This window comes from Tursiops truncatus, chromosome 3 (genome assembly GCF_011762595.2).
Source record: "Tursiops truncatus isolate mTurTru1 chromosome 3, mTurTru1.mat.Y, whole genome shotgun sequence".
Classification (NCBI taxonomy): Eukaryota; Metazoa; Chordata; class Mammalia; order Artiodactyla; family Delphinidae; genus Tursiops; species Tursiops truncatus.
This window is the reverse complement of record NC_047036.1, coordinates 66,774,886-66,791,113: the sequence shown is the minus strand read 5'-3', so window position 1 is coordinate 66,791,113 and position 16,228 is coordinate 66,774,886. Positions and strand designations below refer to the sequence as shown.

Sequence of the window (16,228 nt, the reverse complement as noted above, 5' to 3'; positions counted from 1 at the left end):
GTATTATCTGTTCTATTCTCCCTAACATGCTGTGCACCTTTATTTTCAATTTGCTGATTCTAGTTTCCTGCAAATATTTTTTTCACAACTCATAGTGAACCAACAGAGAAAGCTAGTCTAATAAATTTCTTTCCTCTTTTGCCTTCCTCTCAACTGAAGTAGGAAAATACAAACTTCCTTCCTTCCTTCCATCCATCTCTCCTTCCTCCTCCTTTTCTTTCTTTCTTTCCTCACTTTCTCTTATTCGTTTTCCTTCTTCTTTAATAATTGAAATCTTTGGATGAGCTTTAAAAAATGTGGAGGGCTGGGTTCCAACCCCAGTGATTCTGACTTAATTGGACTGGGCATCAGGAATTTTAAAAGCTCCCCTGTGATTCTAATATTCAGCAAAGTTTGAGAACCACCAGATTAGATCATCTCTAATGTTCCTTTCAATTCTAAAAACTCTAGATTTTGTTATTTTAAGGGACTCTCCGGAGTGTTTTAAAATACAAAATATGCCAACAGACTTGTTTTCAAAATGTAGAGCCCAAAATATCTTTGTCTTTTCAAGCAGTTAGCCTTGATTAAAGCTGTGTGTTAAAGGATGTATAATTCAAATAGTCAACACTCAAAATTATTGCTGATTTTCTTCTAATTCTATTCAGTACTGTATTTCCTTAGCAGTAAAAAGTTATCTGAAAAGAAAAAATGTCTTTAAAACTAGTGGGATAAACCACAGGCTAACAGCTAAGAAACATCCTGCTTTAAACTAGCTTTAGTATGGCTCAGTGAATCTACAAAGTTTCTTTGTTCATTCATTAGATTTGCGTCTTCTATGGCTGCACCGTGGTCATTTGGGGGCGCTGTGAACATTAAGGTGTAGAATTGGATGGTCTTTTATTACAAGTATGTCTCGTGATTTTCTGGTAAAATGACAGATCCTCTCAACGTGAATAAACTTATTCTTATTGGCTTTTTTTTATCTTATTTCCTTCTCTACTCTTCCAAATTGCAGGATGGTCTGAAATATCAACTAAAATTTAGTTTTAAAGCACAAATGAAGCTAACAATCACATCATACCTTTTGAATTGTATTTTTTTTTGAAATTTATAACTGGACACATTATCAAGCTTTAGCTTGTGAAAGAAGGCTTTAAAATCAAAATCTATTCATCAGACTCATTAGAGCATGCAACAAATAAAATTTCAATATTCAGCATAAAAGGTGCCTCAAGAGGCACCAAAGTAAAATGAGAGGCCTGTTGTTGATTCAAAGTGACATTTATTTTGTTCTGTGCAGTTTCACTGGCAGTAAGTCATAAGGGTGCTAACATTTTCTGTGATTTTTACCGGGTTGAGTATGCAAATTCTCATTTTAACTAGTTATTGCTCACTTGTGTACTAGAATTGGCTCATTTTGCCAAGTACTCTGTTTACAGGTTGGTTCAAAATCTAGCTTGTGCGATTGAAGACAAAACTTTTATTTTCTTTCCGTTTTTAAATGAAATGATAGTATAGCTGCCAAGTTCAGTAGGAGAGCAATAAACTGAAGATGAGGTTGTAGTACACAGACCTGCATTGTCCTGGTTGTGGAGCATGAATTTAAATGGTCTCTTGTATCTCATTGTGGCTTTGACTGTGGTTTTGATTTGCATTTCTCTGGTGATTAGTGATGTTGAGCATCTTTTCATGTGCCTGTTGGCCATCTGTATGTCTTTTTTTTTTTTTTTTTTTTGGAAAAATGTCTACTCAGGTCCCCTGCCCATTTTTTAATCAGGTTTTTTGTTTTTTCTTTTTGTTTTTGTTTTTTTGATATTAAGTTGCATGAGTTCTTTATGTATTCTGGATATCAACCCCTTATCAGATATATCATTTGTAAATATCTTCTCCTATTCAGCAGGTTGTCTTTTCATTTTGTTGATGATTTCCTTGGCTGTGCAGAAGATTTTAGTTAGATGTTGTCCCATTTGTTTATTTTTGCTTTTGTTGCCCTTGCCTGAGCAGACATCTCACCCCCGCCCCCAAATATTGCTAAGAATGATGTCAAAGAGCTTACAGCCTATGTTTTCTTCTAGGAGTTTTATGGTTTCAGGTCTTGCATTTAAATCTTTAATCCACTTTGAGTTTATTTTTGTATATGGTGTAATAAAGTAGTCCAGTTTCATTCTTTTGTATGTAGCTGTCCGGTTTTCCCAAAACCCTTTATTGAAGAGGCTGTCTTTCCCCCATTGAATATTCTTGCCTCCTTTGTCATAGATTAATTGACCGTGTAAGTTTGGACCTAGCAGGTGTTATGCTAAGTGCAATAAGTCAGGTAGAGAAAGACATATACAATATGATTTCACTTAACTGTGGATCTAAAAAGCAAAACAAATGAACAAATGAAACAAAACAGAAACAGACTCATAGATACAGAGAAGCAACTGGTGGTTGCCAGAGGAGAACAGGGTGGCAGGATGGGTGAAATAGATGAAGGGGATTAAGAGGTACAAACTTCCAGCTATAATATAAATTAGTCACAGGGATATAACTGTACAGTATAGGGAATATAGTCAATAACATTGTAATAACTGTGGTGACATATGGTAACTAGACTTATTGCGGTGATCATTTTGTAATGTATAAAAATATTCAATATTTTTATTGTAATGTATATTACAATAATATATTGAATATTATTGAATAATAATATTCAATAAATTATTGAATATTATTATTCAATAATTTATTATAATTTATAATTTATTTTATAATTTATTATATATAATTTAATAATAATTTAAATTATATGTTTATTATATAATTTATTATATATTTATTATATATTTATTATATAATTTATTATAATTTATTTTATAATTTATTATATATAATTTATTATTTATTATAATTTATTATTATTGAATAATTTATTATTCAATAAATTATTGAATATTATTATTCAATAATATTGAATAGGGATTGCATTGAATCAGTAGATTGCTTTGGGTAGTAGAGTCATTTTCACAATGTTGATTCTTCCAATCCAAGAACATGGTATATCTCTCCATCTATTTGTATCATCTTTAATTTCTTTCATCAGTGTCTTATAAATTTCTGCATACAGATCTTTTGTCTCCTTAGGTAGGTTTATTCCTAGGAAAGTATATTATCACATTTGTGTTCTGGAATGATGACTCAGGCAGCATTGTGTTGAATCAAATGGAGTAGTCTAGGCTGATGGCAGAAGGACTAAGCATTAATCTTTTGAAGTCCCAGCAAAAAATAATGAGGATTTTCTTAATCTTCTTTAGAGATAGCTGTGGACAGGGGAAGCAATGCAGGCACCATTTAAACCCAATCCAGTTAATAAATACTAGGTAATAAAATAGGAAATGAAAGTCCTCCCAGATCACTACCCCCCATTAGAAACAAGGCATTATTGTTGAGATTTTCTAGAAAGAGCCAATTACCAGTTTAAAAGTGTGATCCTGCCTCTCTGCCTTTGGTGTGAGCAAAGCAGCACAGCTTTGTACAGTCAAACTAACAACACTGCCATCTTCTAACTCTGTTCATTGTATGAAGATCAGTACTAACACTCAAACTTTATTTGATAAGATGTCAGTCATATTTCTGGCATTGTGCATACTACAAAAAGAGGAGTTCTACATTCCCCAGACCAGGATCTGTTGTTGTAGTAATTGCAACAGATCAAGTAACATTGTAGATGTTTATACTGATTTATTCACACTGACAGAAGCAATCTCTACAGGAGAAAGGCAAGGGATGAACAGTATCTTAGAGGTTCTGGAGAATACAGACTATATATATTTATCCAAAATCAAGATCTCTCATTCTGATCCCTCTAACTCCTACTGCCAGGTTCCTGCAAAGTTTATTAACTGATGTGAGCTTACCCAAGGTCACATGAGGCCACAATGTCTGGTCCCTTTGGTTATCCCATCATCACGGGGAGTTTTGGTGTCCTAAGAAAACTTTCTTGGTACTTGTGCTACCCTTTCTGGTATTAATACTTAATCGGTTTTCTACCATGTACGTGTGGCAGTCATATGATGCTTCTGTGGTCAAAATGAGACAGGACAATCTGTTCACCTCTCATTATATCTCGTAGATGCCAGCTGCTGTTCAGCTGACCTGTTTTCTCTCTTGTACTTGTACATTTTTTTTCCTTCTTTTTGCTTACTACTTATTTCTAAGAAATTAATACTTGTGAAAACTCATATTTTATCCCCAGTATTGATATTTACTGTCTTTTTGAAACATAGAAAAGAGGTAATAGGTATGACCAAAATGTACCAGGTGGAATCAAGATGACACTGTGACCAAATTGATGTGGGGTTGAGGGAGAGCAAAAAATCTGGGTTGATTTCTAGAGCTCCTGTCTGTATGACTACGAGGCCATCTTTCGTAAGTAAATATAATGGGGTTAGTGTCAAAGGAATTATTGTGTTTGAGAAGCCTGTGGAATATTCAAAATGAAAATGTCTCATAAAGCTATTGAATAAGCAGATAAGCAGTCGGAGAGCTTTTGCTAAATCAGGGCTTGTTAAGTACGGACATGAATACTGTATTCCAGTGACAGTCATTAAAGGGAGGGCAGAGGAGGGGAGTGGAGCAGAGAGGAAAGGAGAGGGGAGGAGAGGTCCTTGGGCACACTGACAAATAAGTGAGAAAAAAGAAGGAAGATTCTTCAAGAGAGAAAAAGGAGGAAAATAGTGATAGGTCCTATCCGCTACCATATGAATATCCAGTTTATTCACTTAGGGTCTATTATGTCAAGGTCTGCCTGAGATTAAAGTCTCCCACACGTACCTGTGATAGATGGACAATGTCAGCAAAAAACAAAGTTTTGATGGGCACAACAGAGCCCATCAAATATAATTAGGGTTATTAGAGGCTGTGCTATATATCTGTTTCCCCACACCTAATTATCAATAGCACCCCTTTGTCAGTTGGGTTCTCCACAAAGACAAAGAGTACATCAAGTTTATTGAGAAGTAGTGCCTAGGAAAGATAAAATGGAGAGGAAGCAGAAAAGGGCAGGGAAAGCCTTCATCTTGTGATGCAGATCTGACATCTGTGAAAAGGGTGGAGGGCGGTTATTGAACGAGGATTGAGCAGGGGAGCCTCAGTCCATAGTGCAGACTTGACAAAGACTTAGCCAATCTACCAGGGAGCTCCAGAGCAAAGATTACACTTTAGAGGAATCCCCCAAGGGCAGAAATGACCAGGCACTAGTGCCCTTCCTGTGTTCAATCATTGGCTGGAGGAGGCTCAAGGCTCAATCATAAGGCTCAAGTGGGATCATGAAAGTGCTAGAGAAGAAGGTCACTGGAAGCTAATTACATTCTTTGCAGCCAAACAGCTTGTTCTTTCTTGAAAGGATATTGGAGCCATGCACCTCCACTGGTACCATAGTCCCCTTTCACTCTCAAAACTGTCCTGGTTTGGATAAGTTACATAGTTACTTTTGTCAAAACCATCATATCTTAGCCTGCTTTTTTTCTCTCCACACCCACTACCTCAGTGGGTGGTACACATGTAGGCGGATACCTTAAGTAGCAACAAACCCTCTCTGGCTAAAATTTCAAGTCTAATTAAAATGCACTGTAGGGACTTCTGATTCCCTGTCATTTCAATTAATCTGAGAAAGCATCAGTTTAGGTAAGAATCCTGATTAAAATGCAATAGACTTCTGGATTTCAAGTTTTATTGTCTGTTTGTTTGTTTCCCAGTGGATGTAGTGGTTGAGTCTTAAAATTAAGATGGCAACCAGTACAAGAAGGCAGGCTCAGGAAAGGAAAAGAGGACAATGCACGCTTTCATGGTTCTTTATTTCACTGTCAGCAGGCTCCTAAAATATACCTCCGCATATTGTAATCTGTGTGCAGTGTTATACCTTGATGCAACTTGGCTGGCTGGCCTCACCTGCTTTAGATTAGGACAGATGTGTTTAATTTGAATCTAACTATGTTTTATGATTCCATCTGCAGTTTATGGCAGACTCAGGCAAATTAAGCTGATGCCGATTTGCCTTTTGGCAATAGAACAAAGCAACTGTTTTTCCCAGGGGCAAGAAATCACTGCAGGCTAAATTTAACTTCCCATTTGCCTCCTCTTCCCCACCCCCTTCCCCCGCTCTCCAGGGTTCTGTTTGGACTGGAACCATCCTGTCTGTGGTCAGTGTCCGTTTCATTCTTCTCACTGACCCACCACCTGTTGCCAGTCACCTCCTGTTCAAGGTGATTCAGGGACTGTCTTATTTCACTTTATTATCAATTTGCCCGAGCTTTTAGCCTGGATTGCAAAGTGTGTATGAATCTATAAAATATCATATAGCACTGCCCAAGACAATGCAAATAAAAAATCCCAAAACACTAAAAGTTGTACCATTATGATCATGGTTGTGTTTTTTCTGTGAGCTCAGTATACAATCGTGCAACTTGTAATGCCAAGTAAAGGAGAAAATTCTATGTTGGCACTACTCTGGGAATCAGGTGGATAGAACAGCTAATTTCTCTCATTGATATATAAACTCTTGGATGGTGTATGCACTCAGTTTTCTTTATATATTACTGCCTATCTCCAGTTCACAGATTAGAGGGTCACTGATCCAGTTATCATTATTGATATTCCAGCAACCACATTAGACATTGGGAATGCAGCTTAGATGAAGACATATGGCTCCTGCATTCCTGGAATTTATAGTCTAGTGGAGTGGATGCATAATGAAAAACTTAACAAATAAATAAGCAAGGTATTAACCACTGTAATAAAAGCCATGTTAGGGGTGGGGTGGGTCAGCGAGTAGAGAGAACAAACTGGATGAAAAAGGCTGTAAATAGAACTGGTTCCTTAAGATGGCCAGTCAAAAAAGGCTTCTCTGAAGAGGTGCCACTTGAGCTGAAGGATGAACATTAGCTAGTCATGTTAAAACCTAAGGAAGAGTCTTGTAGGCAGAAGGAACGGCAAGTGTGTAGCCCGACTGATAGGCAAGACAGTGATGAATTCAAGAAATGTGAAGGAGGCCGAGTATCTGGAACACAGTAACTAAGTGTCACTAAACTTATTTTGTCAGCAACACAGTTTTAGTAAGAACCAAGTTATAATTTAGAGCCCTACATTTAATTCTCTGTCCTCATGATAATCAAGGACATTTCTGCTAAGCCTATTCTTCCTATGTTATCAAACATCTACTGAAAATATATTATCGTATTTACATATTAATGTACTTGTGTATTTATATATTGATATCTTTTTTAGATATTAATATAGTTACACAGTATTGCTAATATACTCCCGTATTTACATAGTATTGTAAATATATTAATAATTTATTTGGATGAATGCATGCATCTCCATTTTCTCTGTTCCTTTAGCAATGCTAGAAGCCACCTAGAATATGTCTGTACCTTCATCCCTGCCCTCTGTTAATTTCTGAAAAAAAAATTGGTATACAGATGTAAAATTAAAAACAAAAAAGTAGTAACATATCTCTCAAGCATGTAACTACACTAACACAAGATACTGTTTAATTTCTTCAACATCTCTGCAAATTAAATGTGAAGAATATTACAATACATATTTATATGTGGTAAAGTAAAACAGACTATATTTTTGTTTGTTTTACTTTTTGATATTTTTTAATGGAACTATAATTGACATCCAATATTGTATTAGTTTCAGGTGAACAACAAACACAGTGATTCAATATTATTCAATAATATTGAATAGGGATTGAATATTTATTGAATAATAATATTCAATAAAAATATTGAATAAAAATATTCAATATTTTTATTGTAATGTATAAAAATCCCTGGCATTTTTCACAGAACTAGAACAAAAAAATTCACAATTTGTATGGAAACACAAAAGACCCGGAATAGCCAAAGCAATCTTGAGAAAGAAAAATGGAGCTGGAGGAATCAGGCTCCCTGACTTCAGACTATACTACAAAGCTACAGTTATCAAGACAGTATGTTACTGGCACAAAAACAGAAATATAGATCAATGGAACAGGAGAGAAAGCCCAGAGATAAACTCATGCATATATGGCCACCTTATCTTTGATAAAGGAGGCAAGAATATACAATGGAGAAAAGACAGCCTTTTCAATAAGTGGTGCTGGAAAAACTGACACCTACATGTAAAAGGATGAAATCAGGGCTTCCCTGGTGGCGCAGTGGTTGAGAGTTCGCCTGTTGATGCAGGGGACATGCCCTGGTCTGAGAGGATCCCACATGCCATGGAGCAGCTGGGCCCATGAGCCCTGGCCGCTGAGCCTGCGCATCCAGAGCCTGTGCTCCACAACGGGAGAGGCCACAACAGTGAGAGGCCCACGTAGCAAAACAACAAACAAACAAAAAAAACCAAAACAGATGAATGGGTAAAGAAGATGTGGCACATATATACAATGGAATATTACTCAGCCATAAAAAGAAACGAAATTGAGTTATTTGTAGTGAGGTGGTTGGACCTAGAGTCTGTCATACAGGGTGAAGTAAGTCAGAAAGAGAAAAATACTGTATGCTAACACATATATATGGAATCAAAAAAAAAAGGTTCTGGTGAGCCTAGAGACAGGACATTTATAAAGACGCAGACATAGAGAATGGACTTGAGGACATGGGAAGGGGAAGGGGAAGCTGGGACAAAATGAGAGAGTGGCATTGACATATATACACTACCAAATGTAAAATAGATAGGTAGTGGGAAGCAGCTGCATAGCACAGGGAGATCAGCTTGGTGCTTTGTGACCACCTAGAGGGTTGGCGAGTGAGGGTGGTAGGGAGGTGCAAGAGGGAGGGGAAATGGGGATATATGTATACATATAGCTGATTCACTTTGTTATACAGCAGAAACTAACACAACATTGTAAAGCAATTATACTCCAGTAAAGTTGTTAAAAAATAAATAAATAAAGGCATGCCCGTGACTCTCTGATCCCTGTTTTTCCCTCCAGACTTAATCTACTTTGTGCTACTTTGTGTATTTTAAGGTTACTCAGGGATAACACCCTTAAGATTTCTAGAATTCCTTTTTTATTTAGCTGAGAGATTCTTTCAGGCTACACCTGAATTATATGAAATGTTTTCACAAAGGTTTTGTAGCTACATCCTTCATTTTATATTTATGTTGAGGCCATCTTTCTGACAGAGCTCTGGATTTGATCTTTCACTGGTTTGAGAGGCTGAAGTTGAGAAATTATTTTCTATCACAAGTCCTGGTGCCTCTCTATTCCTTTTCTTTGCTTTCAAAATCATCAGTTCTTTATTTAGCATGTCTCTTTCTTGTAGTGCCTTATCAGATACAGCTATTAAGAGTCAAGTGACACTTTAACATTCTGACTACAAATCTTATTACTCATATACAGAAGTTTATTAGGTACATTTTCTATCACCCAAGTATCCTCAGGTGATAGTTTTACCAACTGCTTCTCTCTATATAGCAGGGAGAGCTCCTTTTCTAGCCTCCTGTAGCCATTCTTTCAGTGCCTTTCCGGATTCCATCTGCCACCAGTATCAAAACCAAGGCCACATATTTTAGGTTTTTGTTACCGCACAACTTATTTCTCTTTCCTCCCATGTTTCTCTCAACTCTCTCAAGCAAGAGAGAGATTTTATTCTCAGGGCGGTTGCAGGGTTCTAAGAGAGGAAGCAGAAATATTCAAGTGGTTTTTCAAACCTCAGCTGACTTCAGATCTCCTAACATCCTATTGGCCAAAGCAAGTCACATGGACAAGCCCAGACTCTAGGGATCAAGAAATAAACCCCACCCCTTTATCGAGAGAAATTGCAAAGTTACAGAGCAAAGCGTGTGGATATAGATAGGTTATTTATTGGAATAATTAATAAACCAGTCAACCACAGATATTTCAGTTAATCTTCTTTAACAAATTAGACAATATTTCATTTACATGTAATGAAGGGACCCAACCTGAGTTAATCGCTTTTAGTATGCAATTCAACATGCAGTGTTTGAATCGTAAAATTTAATTTTTACCATGTTACATACCATCTCTCTTAGAAGCACATGGTTTCAAATGGGTCTTGCCTATAAATATAAATAGTATGGTGACTTTACCAAAGGAAGATGAGTGGGGTATGTGAAATAGTACAGTTCACTCCCTAAGGCAAGAAAAGTCAATATCTGTTTCTTTGTTCCTCAGGTGATATTTGTGATCACAATCCATGTGAAAATGGAGGTATCTGTGTGTCAGGATTGTCTGATGATTCCTTTTCCTGCGAGTGCCCAGATGGCTTCACAGATCCCAATTGCTCTAGTGTTGTGGAGGTTGGTAAGTGTAAGATTTAAGCATTTCAATAGTTATCCTCTTTGTTTTCATGAGTGACTGACAAATTTGGTTGTCTGTGCATTATGGGTACTCTGTATAAGATTCTTACGTGTTGCTAATTAGTTTACTTCTCTGTGGGCCTCTTAATTTTAACATTTTTATTTTATATTTAAAGTATATTTTTATTCATAGTGCTCTCAAAAAATTTAAAAATATATTTTAGTGATTAACATTATACTTTAAAGGCACTACACGTACTACTTGAATATAGTAAATTTATTTTTCTAATATTAATATATATTTAAATTTTATTTTCACTGGAAAGCAATTCCCAAGTCAATTTATTCAAGTTAGATAGTCACTCTGAATAAAATAGAACTTATTTTAGTGATTGAAAATATTCATCAGTATTTTGTAGCTGTTCTAATCATTACTTTTCTAAGACTATAAATACATGATGAAAGAAAAAATATTCTAGCTGCATTGTTCTTCAAAGTCTCAAAAACACGCTTGGCAAATATTAGTCAGTGATCACATTTCAAAATGTTTTTCATCTGTGAAGTACTTCATTGGCATGTATAGTTGTGGATTCAGGGTGGCTTCCATAATTTCCAAATAGTTCTCCATTAAGAAGATATCGGTACTTTAAATAATTTAGCACTACATAAATTTGTATAGAGGTTTTTTCTCTGATTAAAAGCAATACCATGGTTAAGTTGGAAGAAAATCTTTTTCATGTCAGTAAAAGAAGAAGAAAGTGAACTGTATCTGTTCGATATAGGGAAACCAAACATGTATTGGATTAAAGTTCAGTCAGCCAGCATAAACCTTGGAAAAGTCAGAGATGTCCATAGCTTTTCAAAAATAGTTTTGAAGAAGAAAAGTAGTTCTGTCTACAGGAAGGGATCAGTGTGAGTTACTCACCATTGTATCTAATGCACCTAACTAGTTCCTTTATGTGTAGTAGGAGCCCAATACCCAATAACTTGGTTGAATGAATGAAAGAATAATTAAATAAAACCACTAACCAGCCATTTTTGGCCACTATTAATTGCATTTTAGTGTGCTTTATTTTTTAAATGTGTTTTCCTTGTATTTTTATGTTACATTGGTATGAATGTATTACACTCGAAAAAGTTAATTATATTATTGCTGAAAAGTACTATGTTCATTTGATTCATTTCAAAGACAATTCTCTTTTAAGGCTTTTATTAACTTGCTGTTATTTTCGGGGATTTGATTCAGTGCCATAGAAATAAAACTGTTGTAACCACTTTGACCAAGTCTCCAAATATGTACAGTGAGTTTCAGAATTTAATATGAGAATTCTATCCTCACAAAAGTCTATATCTCTGAAGAAAATTAGAATGATAAATATTCCCAACAGGAATATATGAATAGCATAAAAAAGAGTTATATTTTAAGCCCACTGACCCCAAATCGGCAGTGCCTTAGATTTGCAGTATATAATGTTTCTGTTGCTACTTTGTAAGAGCCAAATCTGGAACTGAAGAGGCAAATGTGTTTAAATAATTAAGAAACCATTATCTTTATAGATTTTTGAAGTAAATACTTGAATACTTCAGGCCATATTTTTAAACATTAATTCAACATTTGTCATTTTATCAGAAGAATGATACTATAGGCTGCAACACTTTAAAAACTAAACGTACTGCCATATTCCTCTTAGTTCAATGAGACTTTGAGAAATCAAATGCTTATAGAGTTAAGTTTTACTTAGATTCATTATTCTGTTATTAAAACACCTCACATTTCTTCTACCTCTTTGTTAACTCTTGCATATAATCAGGGAATACTAAGTATTTATTGAATAAAAATAATAGCAATGCTTTAATATCTAGCCTACCTTATTTTTTTCGTGTCTTTAAAACTAATTGTTGGTACAAAGTATATGAACATTAGATCATTAAAGACAATCCTGCCTTTTTAATTTAAAAAATCTACCACTTTTCTGGAACATTTCTGGGACATTGCTGTTGTTGTTTCCCTGCTGTTGGGTAGCACCAGTGCAGAAGAGCAGAGTGTAATGCTAGAATTTTATACCAGAAAAACCTCAAAAGCTATAGGTATTTTGATATGATATCATAAAAGACAAAAGAGTTGAACTGTCACCATTGCTGTATTTTTACTTTAACATTAATCCTTGCAAAGATGGAGATATGCTGCTAGCCTTTTGAACCATATATATTTTGTGATTATATGAAGTTCTAAATCACCTTATTAAAACTTGCATTTTGACCTAACTTTAAAAATTATTATTATTCTATACTACAATCAAAAATATTCTCTATTGTAGTGCATTTGGAGAGGGAAATTTCAAACATATGCTACTCTCAGAGATAAAAGTTGATTCTTGATTTCACCTCAAACTTCATTAATTTGCAGTAGCCTTATTATAAGTTCTTGATGCTACTTATTTCAAAGAGAGCCTCATCCATTTTTGGACTTTTACTCTTCCCTCTCAAAGCATCTAGTGTCAGGTAAGCACAAAACACAAAATAGATATATATTAATATAGTCAACTGGTCATTGACAAAGGAACAAAGGAAATACAAGGAGCAAAGGGGGTCTTCTCTACAAATGGTGCTGGAACAACTGGACATTCACATGCAAAAAAATGAATATAGACATAGATGTCCTTCACAGAAAGTTAATTCAAAATGGACCAAATGTGTGTGTGTGTATATATATATGTGTGTGTGTGTGTGTGTGTGTGTGTAATATGTATAACTGAATCACTTTGCTGTACAGCAGAAATTAACTCAGCATTATAAATCAACTATACTTCAATTTAAAAAAATGGATCATAGACCTAAATGTAAAGTGCAAAACTATAAAACCCCTAGGAAATAACATGAGAGAGAATCTAGAAGACTTTGAGTATGAAGATAACTTTTCTAATACAACACCAAAGACATAATCCATGAAAGAAAGAATTGATAAGCTGGGCTTTATCAAACTTCTGCTCTGTGAAAGACAGTGTCAAGAGAATGAGAAGGTAAGCCACAAACTGGGAGAGTATATTTGGAAAAAACATAGCTGTTCTCCAAAAAAAATCTTGGCTGTTCTCGAAAATATACAAAGAACTCTTAAAACTCAACAATAAGAAAGCAAGCAGCTTGATTTAAAAAATGAGCCAAAAGCCTTAAAAAACACCTCGCCAAAGAAAACATACAGGTGGCAGATAAGCATATGAAAAGATGTTCCACACCATGTGTCGTCAGGGAAATGCAAATTAAAACAATGAGATACCACTACACACCTATCAGAATGACCAAAATCTAGAACACTGACAACACCAAATGCTGGAAAGCATCTAGAGCAGTAGAAACTCTCATTCATTGCTGGTGAGAATGCAAAAGTGGTGCCACCATTTTGGAAAATAGTTTGGCAGTTTCTTACAAAGCAAAACATACTCTTACCATGTGATCCAGCTATCATGCTCCTTGGTATTTACCAAAAGAAGTTGGAAACTTATGTCCACACAAAAACGTGCACACAGATGCTTATAGCAGTTTTATCTGTAACTGACAAAACTTGGAAGCCACCAAGATGTCCTTCAGTATGTGAATACATAAATTGTGGTACATCCAGCCAATGGAGTATTATTCAGCTCTTTAAAAAATGAACTATCAAATCATGGGCAGACATGGAGGAAGCTTAAATGCATATGACTAAGTGAAACAGCCAGTTTGAAAAGACTACATACTGTATGAATCATAGATGACCTTCTGGGAAAGGCAGAACTGGGGACGGTAAAAAGATCAGTGGATGCTGGGGCAGGGTGGTAGGGATGAATAGCAATAGACCAAAGATTTTAGGGCAATGAAAATACTCTGTATGATACTGTAACATTGGATACATGTTATTATGCACTTGTCCAAACCCATGCAATGTACAACACCAAGAGTAAGCCCTAATGCAACCTATAGACTTTGGATGATTATAATGGGTAAATGTACATTCATCAGTTGTAGCAAATGTACCACTTTGGTGGGGAGTGGTGATGATGGGAGAGGTGCTTGTGCGGCGTCAGAGACCATATGGGAAATCTCTTTACCTTCCTCTATTTTGCTGTGAATCTAAAACTGCTGTAAAAAAGTAGTCTTTAATTTTTAAAAATGACTATAACAAACATTCATCAATTTATTCATTTATTTGCCCATCCATCAAATATTTAGCGAGCACATACTGTGTGTTAGAAACTCTTCCTGGCAGTGAGGATATGACCATTAAAAAAGAGGCTTTGCCTTCACAAATCTTCTAGTCAAAAGGGGAACTAGACAGTAAACTACTACACTTATCATGGTAAGCTCTATTAAAAAAAAAGACAAGGGCTTCCCTGGTGGCGCAGTGGTTGAGAGTCCGCCTGCCGAGCCAGGGCACACGGGTTCGTGCCCCGGTCCGGGAAGATCCCACGTGCCACAGAGCGGCTGGGCCCGTGAGCCATGGCCGCTGAGCCTGCGCATCCGGAGCCTGTGCTCCGCAACGGGAGAGGCCACAACAGAGAGAGGTCCGCGTACCGCAAAAAAAATAAATAAAAAAAATAAAGACAAGTGTGAGGTAGAATAAAAGGAGGTTATTTTTGGATAGGACTATTAGGAAAGACTGAAAGGTTGATGTTCTAACAGAAAGAAGAGCTGAGATACCTTCACTGCATACAGATGGCAGATGAGGACAGTAACTAAAGAGGGATTTGGGCCAAGGGGAGTTTTCCTTTAAAATAGAACTATAATGGCATTATGATTCAGAAATATGATATAAAACCTAAGCTTGTGTTTTACTAAGAATAAACTAAATCAGATGACTCATATAGATATTTTAATGATATTTAGCATACGCTTAACCTATTAAAACTATCATTCTGGCAACAGAGGACATAAACATTGGAATTTTGTAGTAATTTAAAATCCATCATCACTTTTAGAAAGATTTCAAAGTACCTGTGTTTCTGACAGTAGTTCAGTACAGGGAAACAAAGCATATAATTTCATTTCTAGTTCTTCCTCTTTATCCTGTCTGTCATTTCATTGGCTTCTAATCAGGTTTTTTCTAAATATCCTTCTGCTTCCATTTCATTATGAGAAATTGGTTACATTTGCCCCAGAAACACGAAGTATCTCATAAAAACTAAAAAAAATTAAAAATACACACCAATTTCCACTGTACGTCTTGCACCATGAATAACCATATTCATGTTTATCTTTTAGAAGATGACCAGTGTCAGAATTTCAAGTATTGTAGTGGAGGCTGAGTCTGTCTAAAAGACTTCTTGTTAGTGAGCGTGAAATATCAGAATATTGATAAGCTTTAAGTAGATCTCTTGGGTAGAGTGAGGCTACTTTTAGATTTCTGAACTTTGGTTACCAAATGAGAGATTTGGTAAATTTCAGTTAAATTATTCATATATTAGATGAAATTATGAGTAATTGTCAGGTTTTTTTTTCTCCTTAAGATTACTTCTTGGACTAAGGAAAGATAGCTCATGATTGAATCCATATTTCTAGAAATTATAATGAGAGCTATTCTGCATACACTAAAATAGTTTCTCAAAAGCTGCTAGCCATGGATGATAGCTTAGAAATTTCTCAGTCAATAAGAGTCAAAGGCATTTCTTTTCAGAGTTATGTTTACTTACTTTTTTGTTAATAAAAATGATTAACTATGTGTTCTTACAAATAGAATTGTACATTTAAATGACAGAATTAATAATTTAAGAGAAATGTTTTGCCATTTATTTTGCATATATTATAGAAAAATAATTTTGTTTTATATATATTTAAATTTCTATAACATAGCTTATAAACCAGCTTATTAATTTTAAAGTGGTTCTAAGTTACTGTTAATAATAATAATCAGAGTTTGTTAGCTTGCAATTCCAAGCCCTAACATTTATATACTAACCTCAGAAAACACATATATAACATC

At 35.4% G+C, this 16,228-nt stretch overlaps 1 protein-coding gene across 3 annotated transcripts in view; it reads left to right on the top strand.

The window, feature by feature from the left end:
* Window positions 1-16,228, top strand: part of EDIL3 (EGF like repeats and discoidin domains 3) — a 429,794-nt gene that overhangs the window by 119,613 nt on the left and 293,953 nt on the right. For all 3 annotated transcript variants that reach the window (XM_019929732.3, XM_073802274.1, XM_019929733.3), the window contains exon 2: window positions 10,154-10,282. In XM_019929732.3, the coding sequence (XP_019785291.1) occupies window positions 10,154-10,282 (129 nt within the window). The remainder of the gene's footprint in view (window positions 1-10,153; window positions 10,283-16,228) is intronic.